This window comes from Lathamus discolor, chromosome 1 (genome assembly GCF_037157495.1).
Source record: "Lathamus discolor isolate bLatDis1 chromosome 1, bLatDis1.hap1, whole genome shotgun sequence".
Classification (NCBI taxonomy): Eukaryota; Metazoa; Chordata; class Aves; order Psittaciformes; family Psittacidae; genus Lathamus; species Lathamus discolor.
The window spans coordinates 20,499,002-20,524,686 of record NC_088884.1 but is presented as its reverse complement, the minus strand read 5'-3'; the positions used below and the strand labels follow the sequence as shown (position 1 = coordinate 20,524,686).

Below are 25,685 nucleotides of genomic sequence, written 5' to 3'. Positions count from 1 at the left end.
AAAGTGTAGAATGATTTATTTAATTTTTTTTTTCTTGGTATGGGAATGACTTAATGCTGGTATTGCTTCTTAAACAGTAGAGAAATTACAGGGTAAAGAAATGTGACAGATACCTGTCAAATGCATGTGCAGCATGGAGGGGCAACTGTGAAACCACTAACACCATCTCCTGTTGTAGGAACAAGGAGGGACAGTCAACTGAAACTAGCAGATGGCAAACTTTTATCTAAAAGTAGGTCTGCATAGTGCATTAGTGAACTATGAAATGCAATGCTATGCAGGGCTGTAATGCCCAGAAGTTCACATGGGTTTGAACAGTAATTAGATAAATTTACAAAGGAAAAATCCATCAAGTGCTGTAAGACGCACATGCTGGCTCAGTGGAGCTTTGAACTCCAACCTGCCAGTTGCTGGGGGTATATTCCCATAGTGCAATGGTGTACTCCTCTATTCTTACCTAAGTGTCTGGCGCTGCTAGGTAGCCTCTCATCTGTCCCATTACAGAGCCTTTAGGTTTTCTGTCGTTAAGACCTTATGACCTTATTCACTGAAGGAAAATCATGCTTAACCAACCTGATTGCCTTCTACAGTTGGACGACTGGCTGGATAAATGAGGGGAGAGCAGAGAATTTTGTCTGCCTGGACTTCAGCAAGGCTTTTGATGCTGTCTCCCATGACATCCTCATAGGCAAGCTCAGGAAGTGGGGGCTGCATGAGTGGATGGTGAGGTGGATTGAGAACTGGCTGAAAGGCAAGTTTCAGGGTGTTGTGGTCAGTGGCACAGAGCTGGAGACCTCTAGTGGTGTCCCCCAGGGGTCAGTACTGGGTCCAGTAGTTTCCATCTCACTCATCAATGACTTGAATGAAGGGATAGAGTGCTTCTTCAGCAAGTTTGCTGATTATATGGAACTGAGAGGAGTGGCTTACACCCCCAAGTGCTGTGCTGTCATTCAGAAGGCTCTAGGGTCATGTGCTCTAGGTGATGCAGCTTGGGGAGGGAAGTTAAGCTAGATGACCTCCAGTGGTCCCTTCCAGTGTCAACCATTCTGTGATTCTGTGTGACTTGACTCCTAAATAACTACTCTTCAAAAGGTTCCAATTTTTATTCCCTCATGGGACTTCTAAGGTAGAATGGATATATACTACAAAATATACTGAGAAACATTCCCAGTGCCCTGTTGAAGCAGTCTAGTGTGGAATAATCTTCATCTCTTACTAAAATATCTCAATTTGAAAATGAGATGATTTCAAGTTGCCAGCTGGGAATGAGCCTAGCTCATGTGACTTCTCAAACCATGCCCAAGAATTTTAGGAGTTTTCTAGTTGGCATAAGCTAAAATTATGCCAGAGACCATTTGAACAATTAAGCAACGTAGACAGTTACGTTCCAGTACCCGGGAGTGTTTCCAGGCACTGTGTAATTTACAGTTGCAGCCTGAGTATTGTATTTCTATCCAGTTTGAAGTACTGAACAGAAAGAAATGTAGTTGCACAGTAGGACTTCTCTGTGTGACCACCGTAGTTACTGGTCTGCCACTTACAGGCCAAGTCTTTTTGCAGATTTTTACGAGCAAGAACAAAAAGTTCAGCTGATTCTTAAGCTGTCTAAATCTTGTAGTGAAGTGAAAATCTGAAGTATAGAAGTGATTTGGGGTCACTTGAACTTTAATGCATTACCACCTGGGAAATCATCAAAGTTGTTGCCTAGAACCAGTAATAAGAGAAACTTTGATAAAAGGTGAAATGTGGAATTTGTGATTTTTTTTTTTTTTTTTTATCTAATAGCTACCTTTTCTTTTTAGACGATGTCCTCAGCAGTTGTTCAGATATACGCAGCAGATCGCAATGCCGTGTGGTCAAAGAAATGTTGTGGTGTAGCTTGCCTTGTAAAGGACAATCCACAGAGGTCATATTTTATCAGAATATTTGACATTAAGGTAAGCAAGTATCTTTTTTTTTTTTATCAGATTATTTAAGCTTGGTTGTATTCATTCTCCATTTTGAACTGAATGAGTGTAGGCTGTAGCTACAAACTCAAAAACATTCTGAAGTAGATGGTTGTGCTTTAAGTGATGTAATTACAGTGCTTTTTAATAGACAAGTGCAACTTTCTCAAGTATTCTAAATTTAAAGTATCTCATAGATGTCAGCTTTTATGGATGAAATAAATATCAAATATAATTCTCTTGTAGTTCACAGAAGCTGTCCTCTACAGATCTGGTTAGTCACACTAGTGAAAGTTAGCATAGTGTCACTGCTGCACATAGCTGTCAGAATTTTAGCAGGTCTCTCTACTTTGGTGTTAAGAAAATAGATGCTGTCTTCTGTATGGGTGGAAATAATGGTTTTGAGTAGTGTGTTGGTGCATGTGAGTACTGTAGGACAAGCAGGTTTGTTGGGGATTTTTTCCTCTACAACATATATGTACATTCATACTGTGGATCTTTGTCCTATTACAGTATTTCACTTCGTATAGTAGGAGCTAAGAGATGAAGTGTCCAAGATAATTTTTTGGTAACAAAAATGATACTGAGAAGCATAAGTCTTACTGATTTGCTGAGACTTGGGAAAGCTTCCTGTTACCTCTACAGTGAGGAACAGCAGCTCATTGTCTGTCAGCATTCAGTGCTTGAAGTCTCTCAGATTTATTAGGGATTGCCAGTTGGCATTTGCATTTGACTTTGTGATTTGGTCACTTGATTACTAGACTTAGAGAGAAACCTGTTCCTTGGGTTCTGAACTATTTCATTTAAATATATAAAACTTCTTAAAAAGGCGAGATTTTTGTTCCCCTTAAGTTAACTGTTTCAAGTCAAGCCCAAGAAAATAACAAGACTGCAAGTCTCCTTTAATGCTATTGCTATTATCACTGTATTCCTATCAATGATCACTTTTACTGCTCCCAGTAGAAATTGAAGGATGATGCTTTTTGAAAACACCCAGGTATCTAAACAGAACACAGTGACCTGATGGCATAGCCTTCCACAGCTCTTCTGCAAGTTGCAGTATATTTTGATTTTGATTGAGCTCATTTATTGGGATAATAGCAAGGTAGATGCTTAATACCATGTAGCTTGCAATTCTTCATAGGTTCTGTTGTGAAAGAAGTTGAACTGTGCAATTCATCTAAGTTTCTCAAATTATTTTTTTTCTTCTTTTCAGGATGGGAAATTATTGTGGGAGCAGGAGCTGTACAATAACTTTGTATATAATAGTCCTAGAGGATATTTTCATACCTTTGCTGGAGATGTGAGTCTCAATGTCTTTGAATATCTGCTTTAAAATGCATTTTATTTGAACAGTAGCTTCTTTTTAATGTACCAGAGGTTTCTATTTAATTCTGTAAATTATTTATGAAAGTACAATGTTACCTATGTTCTTGAAGCTTTTAAGATTTTTAAGCTTTTTTTATAAAAGCATTTTCTAATCTCATCCAGAAAACTTAATCCATAGAACAGAAGCATAAAATGTGGTTCTGTTTTCAACTCCCTTTACATTTTGATTTGCAGATGGTGTTTGTGAAACGTCATATATTCTTAAAGAACAAATTTTCCTCTCCCCCTTTTGATTTCAAGCCTCAAGATTTTGCTTAAATTTGTTAGCCATGATCTCTAGCAACTTGATTAGTAGACAGACATTCCTGAGATAGAATGAATCACTAAGACTTAGTTCCAAATTAGCGGTGGTGATTTTTTCTGATCATACCCTCAGAATGTGTAAGAAGACATTTAAGAAAGCCTTTGAAACATGTTCTTAGTCATGGGTGGGGAAATATTAATGTTTTTCAGACATGTCAAGTTGGTCTTAATTTTGCTAATGAAGAAGAAGCTAAACTATTCCGCAAAACGGTAACAGATCTGCTTGGACGACGGCAGAGAAAATCTGGTAAATATTCAAATTAATCTTAAATTGAGGCTTGTTTATGTTGTTTTGGCGGGGGGAGGCAGGAAGCTAATTCAGTGTCTGAAAGCTACTGGAAGCATTACTGCCATACTTATATTTAGAAGTAATTGTGTTATTAAAGCAGGATTCTTTTCTGCATTGTGCAAAAGTAGTATTTTTCTGAAATAACTTTAGTGCTCTTTACTCTAAGTTTCCTCGTAAACTGAGACTCCAAGGTTGTGGTGTTTGAAAATAGGTATCAGGAGGAAGCAAAAATGGTAAGCTGTCAGTGGGAAAACTACAAATCTTTCTGTAAGCTCTTTTCACATTTGAATAAACCCTCTTTTAGCATCTCTTTTAGGGATGTTTATAACTGATTTGTTTAAATTCAGCCCAAGTGGGTTGTAACAAAGATTTTACCATCTGTTATGTTCAGTAGTTCATGTGAATGAATTTTTGGCATTGGTCCAGCGTTCAGTAGAGAAATACGTTTTATTCAAAACTAACGATCTTGGTGGAGGCCAAGAGCAGAAGACATAATGTGCCTATACTGTCCTTACCAGCACAGGAGCTTTTTTGCCAGCTGCGAGATGCCTCAGGAAATGTGGTCAGTGTTTTAAAGGGAGTTCAGGTTTCTTACAAGGTCTTATCTTGGTCCTTTTCCAGGGAGTCCATAAACAACTTGCCTGTCTTACAGCTGTATGTCCATGAAGGATAAGGTGATACAAAACATAGATGGGGCACACATGGACTTGTGTTCAAGCTACAGGATGTGTTTTTGTAATCCATTCTGGAACTGAATTGCACTAGCAATGCTGTAGACTACTATAGAGGGAAGAAGCCCTCATCTTAGAGTGCCATCCTTGCAAGTATTCTTGGGAACCTGCATGGTCTATATGTATCATTTGGATTTCATTCAGATATGGTGACTCAGGTGCAGAGCATTTGTTCCAGAAGCTTAAATAGCTTCTTTAAGATTCCTTCTGCTCAGAATTAGTATAAGCTGGCAGGGTTCCATGAGAAGAAGTGAGTCATTAAGAAGTGGCATTAATAATGTTGTTTACTCATACTTGTGTAAAAGTAATCTTCCATCTCCTATTCCGGAAGTTCCACTGTATTCCGTGTCTAAAACACAGTGGTACAGTGCATAGACTTGAGTTGGGAATAAATATGTTTGTATTGTTTACCATAGCAAACATTCTTGGAAAAGAGTGGTTCAGTCAAACCTCTTGTTCACAGGACAGAGGTTCACCTCTGTCCTTCCACATAGAGTTGTGGTTTGGGTTTTTGGGTTTTGTTTCTGGGTTTTTGGGTTTTACTTGGTTTTTTGGTTTTTGTTTGTTTTGTTTGTTTTTTTTACACAGGCCACGTAAGTTTCTCTTGTTTACTCTTTGAGCCATTATCTTGCTTTGTGTGATCAAATGTATGTTGTAGCTTGAGCTTACTCCATACACTGCATTTTAACAAACAAGCTACTCTCCCTCCCCAAACACATACAACTTGAAGAAGACAACTTTAATTAAAAAAGCACACCCAGAAAACTGAGGGTTTATTTTGATGGTTGTTGCGGTTTAAGCCCAGGCCATAAATCAGAACCACGCAGTCTACTCCCCCCCACCTTTTTCTTCCCCCTGCTCCCGGCGGCATGGGAAGGAGAATTGAAAGAATGTAACTCCCACAGGTTGAGATAAGAACAGTCCAGTAACTAAGGTATAACACAAACCACTGCTGCTACCACCAGTAATAATAATGATAAGGGAAATAACAAGGGAAGAGAATGCAGCCACTCACCGACTGATACCTAGCCCAACCCAGCAGTGAACTAGCCCTTCCGGGTAACTCCCAGTTACCTCCTGGGCATGACGTGCTGTGGCATGGAATACCTCTTTGGCTAGTTTGGGTCAGGTGTCCTGTCTCTGCTTCCTCCTGGCTTCCCTTCCTCCCTGGCAGAGCATAAGACTCAGAAAGTCCTTGGTCAGAATAAACTAAAAACATCGGTGTTATCAGCGCTGTTCCCAGGCTGAAAGTCAAAACCACAGCACTGCACCAGCTACTAAGAAGGAGAAAAAATGACTGCTACTGCTGAACTCAGGACAGTGGTTTTCTGCAAAACAAGAATTTTAAATGATCATGAGATTTCTTAGTCAAACCGCCAGATGAAGTTCTGTATTTCTCATTAATTCAACTGTATCTAATTGTGCCGCTAAAATAACAGGCTTTTCACTTGTCCAAGTCAAAGCTAATTTGCTTTTGGTGTTAATATATTTATTTGTATGTAATGGCTTATATAGAACATACTAATTTTTAGACTGGATATAAGGAGGAAATTCTTTCCTGTTATGGTGGTGAGGCACTGGAATCAGTTGCCCAGGGAGGTTGTGAGTGCTCCATCCCTGGCAGTGTTCAAGGCCAGGTTGGATGAAGCCTTGGGTGGGATGGTTTAGTGTGAGGTGTCCCTGTCCATGGCAGGGGGGTTGGAACTAGATGATCTTGAGGTCCTTTCCAACCCTAACTATTCTATGATTCTATGATTCTAATTTATAATAGATTTATATATAATAAAAATTACATATAGAAGTTGTATATTATTTATAATGTGTATATATAAATTCTGTGCATTCTAAAGCATCTTAAATTCTCAAACACAGAGATTATAGTCTGGTAGTTTTGATGCTTTTCTGTTTTAATGGGATTTTACTCCCATGGCTTCTAAAATACATTGATTTTCATAGCAATGCCATCTGACAGGCTTTGTACTGAAATGAATGCTTCATTTGATCACTTAGCAGCCTGTTACACCATTCAGGGCTTGTACAAGACTTTTCCTGGAGTCTTATGGAAGGCTTATGTTGTTGGAAAGTAGCAAGAACAGCAGTTCTCGATCACAAATCAGTGTCTTGGTACTGAGACTAGTACACAAAATACTGTCTAACAGCTGCAGGAAGAAGCAACAGTATTCTGCTTTTCCTCACTTGGAATGGAAAGCACTCTAGTATACAGACAACTCCTTAGTAAGTGCATCTGGAATTCCAGAGAGGTGAAAGTTTGGCTTGAAATAGAGAATATACAAGAGTTTGCAAATGAATAGAATGAGGAATCAGAGAAAGAATTATTGATGTGTTGTCTGAATCTTTTTTAAATATTTAGGCTGGTTTTCATCTAGCTATTAAGGTAAATTAAATTCTCAACCTTAGTTTAGGAAGAAATCACTGTAATTAATTAATGTCTCTGGTAGGCCTCTCCATTTGCTTCTTAAGCTGATCTCAAATAGTTCTGCCAGTAAAAGGGTGAACACAGTGTTTCTCTTCTCTGTGCTTGTCAGTGTAGTGCATTCTCACTTTGTGTAGTCTTGCACATCCATACCATTAGTTTTTACTTTTATTATTTTGCTTCAGAAACATGCACACAAGTGTCCTCTCCACATGCTGAGCGCTTAGCCATAAAAGGGCAGCAGAGACTGTAGAGCAGAGCCTTGTTCTAAATGTCATTCTGAGGTAGCAGGCTTCTTGACTTAATTTTTATGGACTGCTTGTAGCTCATGGGTGGGAGCTCTGTTAGCCCTCTCTGAAGCTGCCTTTTTCCTCCACAAGCTTTTAGGTCCTGCTGCCCTTCTTAATGCACTTTATAAGCTTCAAGCTGGGTATTAACCTCTCTTAATATGGAGAGTATTATTACGGGTTTTTTAATGTCTTTCGTCACAGCTTTTTTTATTACTGCCTGGGAGACAAGGGCATCTGTGAATTGCTCAGCTTGTTCATCTTGAGTCTTAGCAGATATCGTTCTTTTTTCCAGGAATACTTCTTAAAGGGAGGTGTGTTTTTTGGACATAGGCAGCTGCTGAAGTTGATCTCTTTTAGATCAGTAGGCATTTCTATGTTCAGAAAAGGAGAAACCTCTACTGTTCAGTCAGGTCATCTGCACTTCAGAACAGGAGTTCATATTTTCTAGTCAGCGGTCAAAACCACAGAAAACCAGATCTAATGTATTTGGGACACAAATTCATTTTCTATATACCCAGCAAAAATTACAGGAAGTGTTTAAATGTCTGGCTTTGTTTTCCACTATCTTTTCTCATGAACTCTTTCTTCTAATGAAAATGGTAATGGATTCCCATGATTCAGCACAAGGCCACTTAACACTTCCTATGAATAACTCCTTCTTTTGCCAGCTTCCCATCCTGTGCCAAGTGACTTGCAGTCAGTCCTGTATTCTCCTTTGCTGTGCCTGAATTGTTAAATAAAACTCTAATTATGTTCCAAAAGTTGAGTTTGCTTTTGGTTGTTTTTTGGTTTTGTTTTTTTTTTTACTTTATTTTGGCAGCACAGCATCAGTGGTTTCTTATGCTGAATATTCTAGGAAAAGAAAGCACAGGATTTGGCCAAAAGCCTCTTTTCCTTCCCTCTCCCTCCGACCTGATACCTTCTGCTGAGGCACCCTGGCAGAGGTTCTCCACCTCTGTACATAAAACTAAGCTGCCATGAGCTAAGAGGCAACTCTATGGCTTTAGGAGGCTTGCTCATTTAAAGTTTATTCTCAAGAGGTTTTACTCATCTTCCTCTGAAGGTTTGATGACCTTGACAGGTTCTGTATTCCTGTCTGAAGATGAGCTGACTGATACAAGGCTGACTTGACTCACATGCTTAGGATTGTAGATTTTTATTTTTTTTTAGTATTGTTAGGACAAGGTCAGCACCGTCTGTGGAGGCACCTTCTCCCTTGTGTCTGGAAAAATACAGTATGTTAGCTTTTCTGGGACCTGCTGTAAAGTGAAACGTATGTTGCAGATTATTATTACAAAACTCTTGGGAGTCCCTGTTAGATTTCAGATAATCCAGTTCTGAAAGGAAATTCCTTAGAGAGCCATGCTTTTTGGTGTAGTGAGGTGACAAGCTGCTTGCCCATATGCGTACCGCTAAATCCAAAATTCTGAAGTGTGTGTGTGTAGGTACATGAATAGTGTAACTGCGTACTGGGGTTTTGAAGGACGGCTGCAGGGTAGGTAGATGCTGTTTGTAGTGGATAGAAATTAATAATAAGCGAGGGAAATCTCATTTAAAGAATTTATTATTATAGGCCAGGGACACTGAAATGTGAAATGTTTGCAATTCCATTTTAAATCACCAGCCAAATTCTTCATGATCTGTGAAACAGTATGGCATTGTAATGATATATCAGATTAGTACTACGAAGATTCTGGTTCTATTCCATATTGTTTAGCTACCTATTGGATAACAGATGAAGTGTCTTATTTTCTTTGCATAAATAAAAAATAATTATAATATCTTTTAGGTTCTGTGGGAGAACAATACTGTATAAAAGTGCCAATTATATTTCAAATAAAAATGGTGGAACAGTCTCATTTAGTGGAAATCGGAAAGCATAATGTGTCAAAAATCTTGCTTTGATAGATTGTACCAAAACAGCTGCTTTTCTTAATATTGCACCTTACTATGGAGTCAAAATGTCTGAAACCAGCTCAATAGTTATTACCTTATGCTCCTACTCTATTTGAGCATTCAAAATCAGTGCTTATTATCTAAAATTGGGGGGTTATTTTTCTGTAATACTTTTTTAGGGCTGTTTTTTTTTTTTTTTAACTGCACAAGTAGGCTTTAAGGATATTAATAGATTCTTCAGTTTGAGTTCAACATCATTGAAAGCTTCACCTGAAATGAAAATACAGAATAATTTCTTCCTGTGATACCTATGAATAAACAGCTCTTTTTCTTTTTCAACAGAAAAAAGGCGAGACCCACCAAATGGTAAGCTTTTTGCATGAATCACTGCATTTTATTTTTGCTGATTCCTGTCATTTAGTGTTTATGTATAGCTTTGGTTTGGACTTGTTTGTGATAGTCGTGTGGTGGCAAAAGCAGTAACCTCTTATTCTGAAGGTTAGTATTTTTGTTTTGTTTCTGTTCTTTGGTATTTGTTTAGTTGTTGCTTGAAAGATCTGTGGCTTAGCTGGCTTTGTAAAGAATGTTTCTGGAGGAGCATGTTTTGTTGCAAACAGGACAGAGGCCTTTCAGCTTGAACTGAGAAGAAAACTTTGTACCTTGCATTTGCTGCTTGTTCTTCGGAGTATGCCTATATAGGAACAGTAGACAGAACCTTGATGATATTTAAAGTTGGCCTATTTGTCTGAAGACAGGCATAATGATGACAGATTTCATAAAACATCCATAAAATTTCAATTTCAGTGTATCTAGCTAACTGTAATATAGCCCTTTGGTCACATGTCATGCTTGTCAAGATTAAACTTTTTTTTTTCATGAAGGATTATTTCAGTCTGTCTATATATCAGGAATATGTCTCACTGGCATGAAGATCAGGTTCCTCAGGCAATCATTTTATGAAACTGATGGAAGGAGTCCAGATTATGTATCAATTTGATCCCATCTTTTTCTAATCTTCTATTCTAGATTCATCTGAAAAAAGCGCATCAATGAGTATTAAGTTTGAAGTCTTTGTAGTACTGAACTCGCGCTGAAATTAAAAAATGATTTCTCCTGTGATATTTCTGTTGGTGATCCAGATCGTAGGTCATATCCCTGTATCTGCTAGTTTGCTGCTTGAGCAACAGTATAGTCAACTGATTATCTGAGGTTCCCTTATGACTTGAAGTGGTAGTCTTAAATTTGTACTTACCAAGACACCCAAGCATCTTGGTGTAGGTCGCCAAACAGGTAATCCTTAACGAATCCTGAATTATGGGAACTACTTAAATCTTTTTTTATCTAAACAAAGCCTCCCTCATGTGGAATACTTCTAAAAATATTACTCTTCCACAGACATTAAATTTTGAGGACATTCATGCAAACATCAGTTTATGCCAGGCATTTTTTAATATTGATTCCTTCAACTGGGACTGGGTTGTTTAGTTTAGAAGCAATCATAGTAATACCATCCATGATCATCTTACCAGCTTTTCTGAGCTTTCAGCAGGTTTTAACTGTTCTGCCTCTTGAGTGACATTTGCTTCTGCTCATCTGAACAGCACATCCCTGATAGCAGTGTCCACAGAGCAGATGGGAATTGAAACAGCAGTGGTGACTGTGTAGTGCCACCTCCCACATAACATTTAGCCTTTGTCTCTACTGTAAATGTTACCAACTGTAACACAAGCATTTTTTTTCGTCTAGTTTGTGAGTGATTGAAATAAGATTTAAGAAAACTACACCTGTAAAAACTAAGCCTGCAAAAACTTTTGTCCATAAAATAGTCTCCGTAATTCATGCTGTAAGACCTCAGGCAAAAACTCTGTGATCTGGGGGGGGGGGTTTACTGGTTTTTTTGTTTGGTTTTTTTTGAGAAAAATACTCACATACTGAATTTGCAGTTGTTGGTCCTATGCTGTTATCCTGAATAATGAAGACATAGATTTATGCCCATAGCTTTTACTTTCCAGGTCTATAATCACTAGTCAGAGCTCTCAGCATCTCTGCTTTTTAGTACAGTCTTTCCCTGGAACATCCACATACTCTTTCACAACCTGTCCGTTTTTCTTTTATGATTATGTCAAATTCTATTGATTCCTGACTTCTCTGCTGGCAAAAAGTTGTGTGGTCATGCCCTCTGTAGTCACAGGTGAGGCATGGTCAGGGTGTGGGTTTATAGCCTCAGGTGGTTATATTCTATACAGACTTTGCCTTTTAGTGTTTGAAATTCAGGCTGGAGCAGATGCATACTATCAGCATGTAACTGGGGGGAACCCACCAAAAAGGCAACTAAATTGTTGTAGGATCAGCTGGTTTTTTTTTATTTACTCTCTGTATGGAGTGAAATTCTCTTTGGAAAACAACACCACACAAAAAAAAAAAAAAAAGGAACACCTGCTTTTATGCCCTGGGTATCAGTGCATAATTACCTTTAAAACTGAAAAACAAGAACAGTCACATTTCTGAACTCACATGATCCATGCTTGAAATACTGTGGGGAATTTTGGTTTAGTGGTGCTTGTTTGGATTTTCTGCATACGTTGAAGCTGCATGGAAAAAGCACTCTCTTTTCAGATGACATTTTCAATGGTATGGATTTAAGATTTTTTTGTGGAATTGCAGGATTAAAATCAAATTGGCATTGACAGTTATGTAAAATGTTTTATTCTGTAATTTCCTGGGATTTATGTTCTACGCATTTGTAATAGCTAGGTCTCTTTATGCAAATAAAGAGGAGTTACTGCCGTTGAACTGACCTCTTAGTGGAGTTCTGGATGAAACAAGGATCAAGGATTTGTCAGAGAATTAGGTTTTGAGGGAATCTTTAAGAACCATGTGGTAGAATTTTATTTCAGCTATTAACTAGAACAGTTTGCATTTATAATAGGGCTTTCTGTAGTCTGGGACAGATGTCAAGAGAGGTTCTAAGTAAAATACAGAGAATTTCCTAGAACTAATGTTTCAAAATGTTTTGTACTACGTTTTCTGGAGCTCCTTCCGAAGATGTCACAAATATTGATAACAGTGGATGCTTAAGGCCACTGTACTGTCAGGTACTTCCTAATGATGAGCTCTATATGCCTCTTTCGCCTTCATTTATTGAGCTGTCCACACCTGATGGGGAAGGTGCATGTCTTATGATGGGAAAAATTTTACTGGATATAAATATGGCAGTTCTAGAAGAGTACAAATCTTTCCAAGGTTCTTTTATCCCTCGTGGACATCTAAGGTCTAAACCTGATGGTAAGAAAAATTTTTGTCTTTTAGAGTTTACTGTGATCTCTTGTATAAATACTATTATAATCCAAGGAATCAGGCTATCAATTCATAATTTGAGCTCAGCTGAATAAGCACTGCAGAGGTGCATGTTTCTTTTTGAACGTCAGTACACCTGCTGTGAAACTACAAATACCAATATAATGGGTGAAAGTAGAGAGAATATAATAGAGAAAATTAATAGGTAATTAAAGTGAAAATTAAATCCTACAGTGGTTTTGTATCTAATGACATTAAGACAATTTTCAGTTCATTCTGGAGATTTTTATGTAACTCCACTTGTTAAGTTTTGGGTTGATAATATTATAATATTATAATTTGGTGATTAATGAATTTAATGCTAACTTGAAGTGAACTTAACAATGCAAATTGTTTTGCATAGTTGTAGGTGGTCAGTTTGTTCTTTGGTATTTTCAAAGGACAGTTGTTTAGACTGTAACATTTCTAGATCAAAGCATTTCTGCTTAGCAGAAAACATGAGAAATTCTTCTCCCTGTGGTTTTAAGTCTTGTCCTTTAAGACTCCTGCAGGAACGTAGGCGTTGTCATATGTTTTTAGATTAGTTTTGTCTAGCCTGGTTTTGCTTTTTTGTTCTTGTTTCTTGTTCCAGCTAGTACTAGGTGATTCCTACTAAGGTGTTAAACTACAAATGTCAGCTGTGTTATCCATTGTATTGTCTGCTTCTCTTTTCTGATTTGGAATTTGGACTGTGAAACTTAATGCTTGTTGGTCCTTTTAGAATGCTTAGAGAACACTGAATTATCCATACAAAATGCAGTTATGAAAAAATAGTGTCAGCATAAGGTTCGGATTTCTCAAAGTCTAATTAGACTTTTTTTATCGTCTGCTCAGTAAGACTGGATGCATGGGTCTTACTTTGATTGATTTGCTAACCGTTGGGTTAGAACTCACAGATAAGTAGAGGATGTTCTCAAACTATTTGTGGCCAAACTGACCAAAATGGACTGCTTAATCTCATTCTACCACACCTGAAATCACTTACTCTTTTTGTAAGTTTCCTTAAAAATATGCATATGTGTATACATACACATGTGTATGTATGTATGAAAAATGCATAAATTACCTCTTAGTATTTAAATACTACTATTGCTTAAGTCAGGAATTACCTTCTAAAACTCAGCTAAAAAACTGAGTGCAAAACATGCTAGGTATATTTATTTGCTAGTATTGCACAAGTAGCATAATACTAAAATTGGCAGGAATATAATTCAGATGTGTTTTAAAGAACTAGAGTAATAATTCAAAGTTATTTATAACGAAGAATAAGGGTTGAAATTAAGAATTATGTTCTGAGTGATTACTTTGTATTTCTGGTGCTGTTTTTTATGTCACTACTCTTCAAGCTCTGTTTCTTATCTGGGATTTCTGTTGTTTTTCAAACCTGTCGAAGAGTAAGGCTTAAGAAACCCGGAGTAGTTTCATATATACTCTCCTGTATTTGAAGAAAACAGTGTTTCCACTTCTTTGATCTTATTTAGGATAGTAGCTGTGCTGTACCTTCAGTGTGTCTCATTCCATGTGTTCTGTACATGACCGCTCTTTAGTTTAAAATTATTTTCTTTGCCAGATTTGGGGGGGGGTGGGACACCAGCCCCAAGCCAAATTATAGTTTAGAAAATTTTTCTGCTGTTACTCTTGCAGCACATTTTTTTCCTTCAGCAAATAACTTAGCCTGTGTGTCTGACATCCAGAACCCAGCTGTATGCACTTGGCATGTAGAGCTGTGGTTACAGAACAGGTATTTTACACTCCAAAACACCAAAAAGTTTGTAGGTTAAATATGGACTTGTTGAAACACAGCAGTGGAACTCCTGTACTTTACATTCACAGGCCCAAATCTACCAATGGCAACTGTTGATATCAAAAACCCGGAAATTACAACTAACAGATTTTATACTCCACAAGTCAACAATATTTCATATACCAAAGAAAAGAAGAAAGGAAAAACTAAAAAGAGAAGATTGACAAAAGCAGATATTGGAACGCCATCAAATTTCCAGTAAGGACTTTTTTGAGTTTCTGTGTGGTTTTTGGTGGGTGGGGTTTTTGTTGGGTTTTGTGTGTGTGTGTGTGAATTACACTTTCAAATGCTCAAGACTTGAATGTGTGACTATTGTGCGTACCACGAACTACAGTGAGTGCTAGGTGGAGTGTTGTGGGGTGTAAAAGCAAGTCAGCTTATACACAGGTGAGGAGTTTACTGCAGCTGTAAACAAAAAGTGACTTGCTATCCTAAAAAAAGTTAGTTAACATGCAGGTCCTGACTTGTCATAACAGTGGAAATAGCCATATTTTTGTCTCTGTCTTTCTGCTTACAAACTGACTCATTCGGGTACATGATGTAGTACCCATATCTTGTAATGGAAGTACAGTGTGCTTGCATACACCTTTTGGGAGTGGGTTGCATTTTCTCTTAATACCATTTTTTATACATCTTTAATCTTTTTTAGTAGTTGCGATGTTTCATTTTAAGCTTCACTTTCATGAAACTTGGTTTTGGTCGCTTTACTGAATTAACTGTTGTTTCCCTGAACTATAATTTGGTATTTTAATCTGTTGCCTTTATTTGTTATAGCAATAAGGAACTTTAGTTACAGGAAAGATCAGTTTCTGTGAAGCATTAAAAAATCAGTGTGAGGTTTATATGCCAAAAGTGAATGTCTTGGTCTTTTGGACCATTATTTTGCATCACTTCTACTGACATACTTTCCCAGAATAGAGCTCTATAAAAGTAACTGGCATCACCAGTTACAGTAACGTTATTGCACAGTGTGTTGAGAGAGTGCTCTGTAGAATGGGATAGTGGACAGAAAGTAAAAGGAGAGATGGGCTAAAATGCTTCCCTGGTATCGTTCATACGTTCCGTAGCCAACAAGCAGTTGCATGAAGTAGCTTGGAGGGGCAGAAACTCTTCTGCCTTTTTTAGCTGATTATAGCATCACGTAAAAACAATAATTTAATAGACATGTGAAATGGAAGATGGCAACTGAAAACAGTTCTGACTTTACTTTGAAAGATGTAAATGGGAGAAGGGTGATGAGAGAACAAACAACTCTGATGACAGGGAGGGGGAGGTTTTTCCACCTGCATGACACTGAAGACCTTGGCAGTAGCTTGAGTCCAGTTACTATATAAGACTAAACTCCTTCTTTGATCTCTGTGCAGTCCTTCCATCACCATCCATATGCACACCAGGGGGGCATAGAACCTTCATGTTTTGCCACAGACTATAGCCTAAAGGGGGAGACTCCACTTGATCTTTTTGACCTGATGAAAAGTGGGACTAAAGGAAGTTCTACTGTCCCATCCTCAAGTGGAGCATTGGGGATTAAGAGTTGCTTAGTGTCTTAATGAGCCTGGAGTTAGAAGCTGGTAATAATCTCAATTTACCTTGGTGTCCTGTTTTAGTTAACAAAGTCCTTTTTATGCCGATTAAATGGACTTTTCTGCTTTTTTAGACACATTGGACATGTTGGTTGGGATCCAAACACAGGTTTTGATGTAAGTAATTTAATAAGTTATTCAAGACACTGAATGATTAAAAGTTGTGGATGCTTTTTAATGTAAAGTTGTGAAGATTGCCTTTATATAAACATAAATGGTGATTTTTATAGTATGATGCAGACATAGAGAGAAGCTGACATACAAGGGAATAGGAGGGATCCGGGACTGAGGGGAAAAGATGTGCAATTTAAGGTTTTGTGCAAGGTACTTCTTTCTCCTAAACCAGTCTTTTCTGACATATATTTGGCTTTACTATTCTTTTAACTACACAGGTTGCTTCTTTTTCCAGCACAAATGATACTTTTAAAGAATCTTCTATTTCAAGCTACTTAAAACTGATGAATCTTACTTGCAGGTGAACAACTTAGACCCAGAATTGAAAAACCTGTTTGATCTGTGTGGAATTTCGGAGGCTCAACTAAAAGACAAAGAAACTTCAAAGGTCATATATGATTTCATTGAAAAAACAGGAGGAGTGGAAGCTGTTAAAAATGAACTGCGCAGACAAGGTGGGATTCCTTTTATTTCCATGTAAAAACTAGCAGGGCATTTTTTGCCTTAAGGATTAGAGTAGAAACCCTTGATGATGTACAATTTTTGATTCTCTTCTCTGGACTTCATGTCACTGCAGTTGCACTAGTTTTCAGAAGGTTTCTGTGCACCTTACGCTATGTAAAAATGTTCATGCATGACCCATGAGAGTACTTGTTCCTTAAAGAGTAAGGGTCTTACCTATGTCAGTGAAGTAATTTCCAGTCGCATTTAGTCTGACTGCAGAACTATGCAGTATGTTCAATCCGGATTTTTCAGAACATGTATGTTGCGTATTGATTTATAATCTCAATCTTATAAATAAGTTAGAATCTTAGAAGTCATACTGTTGCTGTCAGTTACAGTAGCAGTACATGGCTGACTGGTGTATGTATGGTGCCTGTTTACCTTGGCAGCACCGTGTGATGACCCTTGCAATAGCTAGAGACCTGCAAACTTTACATGAAAAAATTTAAGGCTTTTTTTTCTATTTTAAAGTAAAATTGTGAGTTTAGAGCAGGCTTCTGCTGCAGAAGAACTCTCAGACAAGCTATTCCCTTCCTAGCCTTTGAATGGGATCTCGGCTGATGCATTATCTAGTGGAACATAGCCTACATGAAACTTTAGGAAGTTTGCCCAGAACACTTCTGAAGAGAAATAGGATATAAATGCCATTGAAATTATAGCAGCTTGAAACTAGCGAGTAAATTGTTCGAGTGACTGAAGTGATACAGATTCAGGGAACAATGACTTGTGTACATTTATTTCTTAGGTCCTCCACGGTGGAGTGGTATGTATTTGAGCTGGCATCTAAGCAAATGCTTCAAAGTATTCATGCTGCTGTGTGATTTCTTTCCTAGATGAGAAACCTTGGTCCACACCTGTTTGACTGCAATGCTAAAAATTACAGTCAAACTTCTTTAAATTGCAAGCAAAATTTCAGTTATGTTTGGGGTTTTTTCTCAGTAAGAAATCTGCCCGTTTCTTTATTTAACCTTAACTCTGTTTAAATGTTTACAGAGTTGTTGATCCTAGGCTGCTGACCATAAAATTGGATTGGGAAGAGTTGCCTTGGATTCTTATGATTAGTTTAAAATACTTTAAAAATGCTTATTTTTCTATTAAGTGTGTGTTAATTTCACAATATGGCCACTTGCATGTATAAAATTGAAAGAGAAGCTGCCTCACCTTTTACATGCATGACGATACTTTGCCTCTGTGCTTTCGATAGAGGCAGATAAAATATTCCAATATTTCAGTGGATTTATCCGCAATTACGTTGTTTGATGTGTAGGCTTGACTGCTGTTTGAAGTGTTCTTTCTTAGCTGAAACACATTTTTCTGTGTTTATTGCAAGAATTTCTGTGCTTACATATTGACTCTGCCAGGATGCTGGCTTGAGAAACGCAGACACATTGTTCTGCTCAGATAGAAGTTACTTTCCTGTTTTTTCTGCCCTTTCCCTAGTTTTGGTACTGTTGATCGGGGGATTTTTAGTGACAATACCACCAACAGAAGATTTTTACAAACTTTGTTTCTTAATGGCAATATTCAGATTAGTGCGCATTTTGAATAAAAAAACTAAATTATTTTCTTGTTTTGCTTGTACCATCTGTCTGGAGGGGGAAGGGAGAGAGGATGAGGTAATGGTTCTCCCTCCTTCTTCTTCCTCATTTCACTCAGTTGAAGGCAGACAAGCCTTATAAAAACTCCTGAACTCTGTTTCCACAGGTGGGATGGGGCAAATCTCTCTAGATACGATGCAGATAAAACCACAGGAAAACTTAAATCTTGTGTCCAGAATCTACAGACACTGCAGGCTCTAGAGCATGACCATGCTGTGTATCTTTTCAGTAATACAGAAAAACTGTCTGCAGTGCTTGCCGAGTAAGTTATGTTTTAAAATACTGGCCTCCAGTGGCCCAAAAGGAAACTGCGGTCATGTCAGCCAGAAAGTGGTGGGATTTTTCAAAATCAGGAATCTTGGCAGTATGTCTCCTGGAAAATCTATGAAGTTTGAGAGGAGATTCTCCCAGTGTTGTTCTTTTGAAGGGATGGAAAAAGCCCAGAGCAGTTTGTGGAACTTAAGAATGTAACACATAATTTTAGGAGGGGTGTGTTTCTCTAGATGAGCAGGGAAGGAGGTGCTGAGGCACTTCTTCGGATCCCTTTTATGAGGATGTTCCCTCTCTACTCTGGTGCAGACATCCTGATTTCTCAGCATGTAACATGAAAGAGGTAATAGAAGTAGTAAAGAAGTATCTTCTTAAGTGTAATACCATTTTCATTATTGAAGCATGTGAAATTGTGAAGTTTTAGTTGTATGATGGTACCTGGGTTATTAAGTAGTTCTGTGCAGCAATAACACAACCAAAAGTACCATAAACCATTAGATGGTTAATGGAAGAGGAAATGGTGCCATTTAAAATGCCATTAGCAGAGCAAGTACCTTTCAAGGCTGCTTCCTATAGAAGTGATCCTGTGCATCGAGGTTTCCTTCCTACAGTCCCTGCATAAAGATATTGTTGGGACTAATTTTCAGTAGAAGGAACTAACAGCCAGTTTGGGTGCATCATAATGCATTAGTAGTTTTTCTTGTTACTGGAAGATGTTACTTCAAAAAATACTTGCCTTTGTAATTCCCTAATAAAAGAATGGATAGATTATAAAGTGGAAATTCTGTATTTCATTTTAAGTGTATTTTCTAGAACCACTTTCTCTTGTCTGCTGTCCTGGGTCAACAAAATTTTAGAGGATTCTTTTGAAATTTTTATCTGCATTTTGTCATGAGAATTTGAATCACTAACTATCACTGCCATAGGACCAAACAGAAATTAATGACCAAGCTTATTTTGTGTTTTTATGTATTGCACCTGCTTCCTGCATGTTGATTCTTTTACAAAATACACAACAGACGTAGCAGCTGTATTCAGATTGGTTTGCATTGCTCTTAAGCGTAGCTTATTCAGCTTAATCCAGAGCTAGTAACATTTGCACAAGCACAGAGATCCTTGCAAAAGGCAAGGCAGAGCCTTTTCTCTTTTTTCTGCTAGTCTCTAAAAGACTTATGGGCATTGAGTAGCATGTAATTGCAAATTCTTGTTTCATTTCAGCTCCACCTCCACCACCACCATGTAGAGGAGGACCCCCTCCACCACCACCACCCCATAGCTCAGGCCCTCCTCCTCCGCCTGCTAGGGGCCGGGGGGCACCACCTCCACCTCCGTCAAGAGCTCCCACAGCAGCACCTCCACCCCCACCTCCATCTAGACCTGGTGCAGCAGTGCCCCCACCTCCTCCAAACAGGATGTATCCTCCACCACCACCTGTGCATTCATCATCGGCACCATCCGGCCCGCCTCCACCGCCGCCACCGCCAGCAAGTGGGTCATCTGTTCCTCCACCGCCTCCTCCTCCTCCACCCCCTCCTGGTCCTCCTCCACCACCAGGCCTTACTTCAGAGGTTGATCACCAGCTTCCAGTTCCTGCAGGAAACAAAGCAGCACTCTTGGATCAAATCAGAGAAGGAGCTCAGTTAAAGAAAGTAGAACAGAACAGTCGACCAGTGTCCTGCTCAGGAAGAGATGCACTGTTAGACCAGATACGGCAGGGTATACAGCTGAAATCTGTGAGTAAAAGCTGTTTCTCGTCTAGGTCCTCTCGGGACTTGCAAATGGATGCACCATTACAATATCAACCCTAAATTGTTTCTCTGTTTTGGGCTGGATCATAACTTCAAGAGTGTTTGAAGTGATGCATTAAACAGTAGTGCTGAGAAAATGTTTAGAATACATATTTACTATAGAGGAGTATTGGTGCATGAAACTATCCTTGTTTCAAACTCATTTTTCACTAAATCCTACAGTGATGATACCACAGTATCACAGCTGTAAAGAACTTTTGCAAGAACTATGAAAGACTGCTGGAGTCGTGAATGCTTCAGTAAAATCGTCTGTACAACTGCAGGGAATGAGTTGAGCAGTAATGGTACTAGAAGGCAAACACTAGATCCCGCCATCTTAAAAGGGAGCTGTCACTGCAAACATTGAGGCTTGTCAGAAGGTGTCTGGAAAAGTGCCTGTCATGAGGGATGCATCTGCTGTTCCTCTGCAGCTCAGGCTGTTTCAGGCTCTTACTGTTTCTTCTTCATATCACTGAATATCTTCAAAATAATTTTACCTGTAGGTCATTTTTTTTGTTGTTGAGGTTTTTTTGTGCCATGCTACTGCACCTGAGGCTTCTGATATAACGGTAGTGTGAGGGCATGTTCAAGGCCAGGTTGGACAGGGCTTTAAGCAACCTGGTCTAGTGGCAGGTGTCCCTGCCCATGGGAGGGGGTTGGAACTGGATGATCTGTAAGGCCCCTTCCAACCCAAACCATTCTGTGATACTGTGTTGATATTTTTGTGCCATTACAGGTGTGCAGTATCAAAGTCTATTACTTTCAGAAGGAATTAACAACCCAAAGCAGACCTGGATAACAAACCCAGCAAGGAAGAATGTTTTGTGGAATATACCAAGGATAAAATAAATAATGATTTTTCAGCCATAGAAGTCATAACTGTAGAGCTTCACTCTAGATGAGCCCTCACTTCGTGAGAAGTCAGAGCCGAAATATGTAGTCTTGAATATGGAGCACCTACAGTTGTGTTACGTGATGAAAGAGAAAAGGTTGACCTTTTTATAAATAAAAATGTAGCTTGAGCTGAAGAAACAAAGTGCAGTTTCACTCTTCCTTCTGGCTGAAGGAAAAAACTCATTAATCTTATGAGGAGGTTTGTCTTGAAATACATAGGTTCTGTTTTGCTAATAGCATCTCTCTAATGTACCTTTATTCCAAGGTATCTGATGGTCAGGAGAGCGCGCCACCTACACCTGCCCCCACCTCAGGAATTGTGGGTGCATTAATGGAAGTTATGCAGAAAAGGAGCAAAGCCATTCATTCTTCAGGTGAGTCTGCAAATTTTTTGGCCTCAGTGTCAGGTTTTTAAGAGTTAACACTTCTGTTCAATGTGAAAAGGTGTTGGGGAAAAAGCATGGATGTCAGCATATTGTAGGCAGACCCCTGTTGTTGAGTTCAATGGTTACTTTGTGCTACTTTGAATTACTGGTGTATAGTAGTTTGCAGTAATCCTGAATTTAAAATGTTTAATTAAGGCTAGTATTCTTATGAAGATTTTTATTTTAACTGACGTAGTTTTATCCACTACATGTCTGATGAAATAAGTTGTTGAAGTATTTTTGGAAGGAAGGTTTTCCGTTCTGTTTCCAGAAACAAAGCTCTTGAAGATTCGTTTCTCAAAACTGTGCCTTCCAGTGGGCTTTGGATGCCCCCTGGTGGATAATAATTGGATAACCGGAGTTACCCAGCTAGTCCCATACTAGCACTGCATCAATTTTTCACACTTCAGTGCTTGGAAAAAATAAGGCTGCAAGAGGATTTGCATTTCTCAAATACCAGCTTGTAATGAATGCAGTTTAGTAACTGCAGTGCAGCTGTTTGGTTACATCTCTTCTGTTTAGCCTTGATACATTTTCCTTCCCGGTCTTACCTTGATACCAAATCTGCACTTGCAGTCTGCAGACTATTTGACTAAATACAATATAGATTGTTGATTTGCTGCCCTGTTTAGTAATCTCCAATTTCGATACTTTATGTAAACTAAATACCAGAAGTGTGCTAAATACAGCCTTCCTAGGGAAGGAAATGCTCTTGCCCAACAAATAAGTAGCTTATTTTTAACACGCTACAATTTTAAAATTACGATACATACAAAAAGAGGGGAAGGCTGAATAAAATTAACCACAAACATTGATGTTGATGTGCATTATGTATCTTAGAATATTCCAGTAGCCACGCAGTCCTTAGCTCATGGTTTTTTTCTTATCTGCTTGTACAGTAAACAGAAATCCCATGACATAGTAAACCTGGGGAAGCGGTTCTTACATTTCAAAAGTTAATCTGTCCTTGAAGTTTAAAACCTAGTCATGAACAACAAGCTGGCTCTCACATTTGCTGAGAAAGAGTAATAAGTAGAAAGTGTTAAATGAGAACTTCTCATTCTTTTTTTCATAGCAGAAAACAAGATACATTTTTCCTACATGGGGAGAGGAGTGAGAAAGGAAACAAAGTACATTTAACTTTCAGCCAGCATCTATCTAAACCAAATGTCATGTCTAGCAATCTTAAAATAGACTGTTACCAAATGTATTGTCGTGATGACCTTGAACTGATTCTTCTGTTTTCAGAAAGTTGTGGGAGAAATCGATAACACTTTTGTCATGTTAATTCCGTGCTTGCAAGTGACTTGCTTTTTCTTGTCTTACAGATGAAGATGAGGATGAAGATGAAGAAGAAGACTTTGAGGACGATGATGAATGGGATGATTGATCATATATTATTATATATATATTTTTTAAGGTGAATGATATACTAAACACTACTTTCTGTCTATGGATTCTGTAAAATTATCATGTAAATGTTCTACCAATTTGCTGTATATTTTTGTTGCCTTTTGCTTTTTTATTAATCTGTGCAATACCTCATTTAATCTGTAAAGGTTTGTCATAATCCTCTACAAAGCTACTCCCTGTTAATGTGTGCAAGTTTACACCTGGATGATCATGTACATGTGAATACTTTCCATTCCATCAATAAGGGAGTTTAAATGTAATATGTGAGACTGACAAAAACCTTAATGTAATTTAGTTATAATGCAAGAAGGAAAACACTATTTTCATACCCTACTTTTTCTGTATCTAAATTTTCTTATTAAAACCTAGTATAGCACTATGTTCTTTAAGTGATGCAGCTCTTAGTTTATTTAGCCCCTTCATTTCAAATGCAGTGCTACATGAATGTTGAGGCTGGTTTATACTATTGCATGGTTTCAAATACATCACAACATTTAGTTCAAACCTTAGCAGTATGCTTTATATAAAACAAGATCACCACAGAAATGCACAGCTAGTTGTGAAGATTAGTTTGCCCTAACTGTAGCAATACTGACTGCTGCTGAACAGCAGAAGTAATTAAATCCTTCAATTAGGGAACCCTCTATCTGAAGTTACAGGGTGGCTTTTTACGTTGTAATAGTTGAAAAGGCATCTTTGATGCAAGCAAGTTCAGTCTTTTTTTTTCTCTCCTTCCCAGCTCTTACTTCCAGAATGAAGAAGTGTAAATTACCGGGGGCTATACTGGAGGCTGGCAGTTGCTACAGTTTGATTTATTTTTAAAACCAATTTTATGTGGTTTTCAGGCTGAAGGGCTTCGTTTAATGCTTGCTTCAATAATGTTTAATTACTTTAAAAATTTGTAGGACATTGGTGTACTAATAAACATAAGTGGTATTACTTTGCAGTCTTTGCGTTATGGTACACAACAAATGCTGAAACACCAATCCTACATCCATAAGGTTGGAAAGCCATTAACTCAGAATATACACTTTGAATAAGTACTGAACTTTATGGCAGTATTCTGTCTTCATATGCTGGCTTTAAGACATGGGGTTGTGATGAAGATCAAGAACCTGAATCGCAAGAATAATATTTGAATAAGTGGGCGGAAAGTGGGATTCTCATTTCACAGCTTGCACATTTATATAAATTGTACTTCATAGTGCAGTAAACTTTGGCATATCTGCCTGTTACAAAATATTAATCTATGCTATGTGGGTATTTAATATCTGCACCATTAATACTGTACTTACTGTAATTTTCAGGTAGAAAATCTTTCTAAAAAACACATTATCTGACACAGAATATTTAGCTAAGTCAGTCATACTTGGAGCGTAGTTAATGCGTAGTGTCCTTGGTCTTTGACTGTAGTCAAGGTATCAAACTAAATTTAAGTTATCAGAATTGTATTGACTGAAACCCAGTGTTGACCTGATCTTGACAGGCTGGACCTGCATGATACGGCTTGGATTTCTAACCCAGTTATAACCTAGTCTTTAGCAAATTAATTTAGTCATATGAGAAGAAAGGAAAGTTGCTGAAAAGTAGTGGGAGAGGTAAGGTTGTAGTTAAATTATTCAGAGGATGCTGACTTCCTTCCAAGAGTAATTTAAGCACATAACTTGAGGAAAAAAAATTTCCAAGTGGTCTCACTTTCTTGCAGTAAGTTTTGCATTGCCTTCTGCTGCTGGAAACACTTCCTACTAGCTTTGCTGCTGTAATGGCATGAGCGTTGGATCAAGTGCAAGTGCAGCCTGGGGTAGCTAATGGCAGTGGAGTTAAGAATTCATGTATAAGGAAAATACTTGTATGGCTTTCATGTAACTTCTGGCACTGCTCCCTTATTTTTATTGCATATAGGGCATTTTAAAATTAAGCAGATGAAGCTTAGAGGTTTTCCTAAGATGTTACTTACTAGTTATGTTTAGCTCTTAAGTTCCCAGAATTGGAGTTTCTGTAATACAGTTAATAATGAAGCATCACAGTTAAGTAATCAAATTTCTGTTCCGGGTTTTGGGAGCTCTGAAGTTACATTATTGAATAAAACTTTGATTTGTAGATACTGGCCAAAGAAAGCTTTTGGTTTTTCTATTTCTCTTTCTTCATGCAAAAAGTACATTCACATTCTGTGGTGTCCAGGTTAGTATTTACTTTAAAGTAGTGTTTGTACATGATAAATTTCAGGCATAAAGACTGCAATGGCAGTTAAGTTACTCATAACTGCATGCTTCAGCACTCCGCCACTTGCACTATGAGCAGAAGATAGCATTTTATGATACTGGTGCATTGTTGCTAAACATTGTAATGAAGGCCTCTTATATATTCTGGTTAAATGACTGTCCAGATAGCCTTAGCAATTAACAAACTAGCATGAGGCTTTTGTATCAACACTCTATGTGCATAGACAATATCAGCTAGCCACTTGTACGTATGAAATCCGTAAGAACTTCTCAATCATTCAGTTTTCCATTTATCGAACTGAAATTTTTAGTATGTGAATTTTTGAAATGTACAGTGAATAGGATGTTGCACTGGTGGCAATTCATCATGGAGCATAATAAAATTAATTTGACCCAA

At 38.0% G+C, this 25,685-nt stretch overlaps 1 protein-coding gene across 2 annotated transcripts in view; it reads left to right on the top strand.

The window, feature by feature from the left end:
- WASL (WASP like actin nucleation promoting factor) overlaps positions 1-25,685 on the top strand; it is a 49,635-nt gene extending 23,950 nt beyond the window's left edge. Inside the window, exons 2-12 of one of the 2 annotated variants that reach the window (XM_065664244.1) lie at positions 1,803-1,937; positions 3,163-3,249; positions 3,789-3,885; positions 9,621-9,644; positions 14,448-14,616; positions 16,076-16,118; positions 16,477-16,630; positions 19,766-20,280; positions 21,494-21,602; positions 22,982-23,073; positions 23,806-25,685. In XM_065664244.1, the coding sequence (XP_065520316.1) occupies positions 1,803-1,937; positions 3,163-3,249; positions 3,789-3,885; positions 9,621-9,644; positions 14,448-14,616; positions 16,076-16,118; positions 16,477-16,630; positions 19,766-20,280; positions 21,494-21,602; positions 22,982-23,043 (1,395 nt within the window). In that variant the 3' untranslated portion in view covers positions 23,044-23,073; positions 23,806-25,685. Of the gene's footprint in view, positions 1-1,802; positions 1,938-3,162; positions 3,250-3,788; positions 3,886-9,620; positions 9,645-14,447; positions 14,617-16,075; positions 16,119-16,476; positions 16,631-19,765; positions 20,281-21,493; positions 21,603-22,981 lie in introns of both variants that reach the window. The other variant, XM_065664302.1, reaches the window with a different exon arrangement.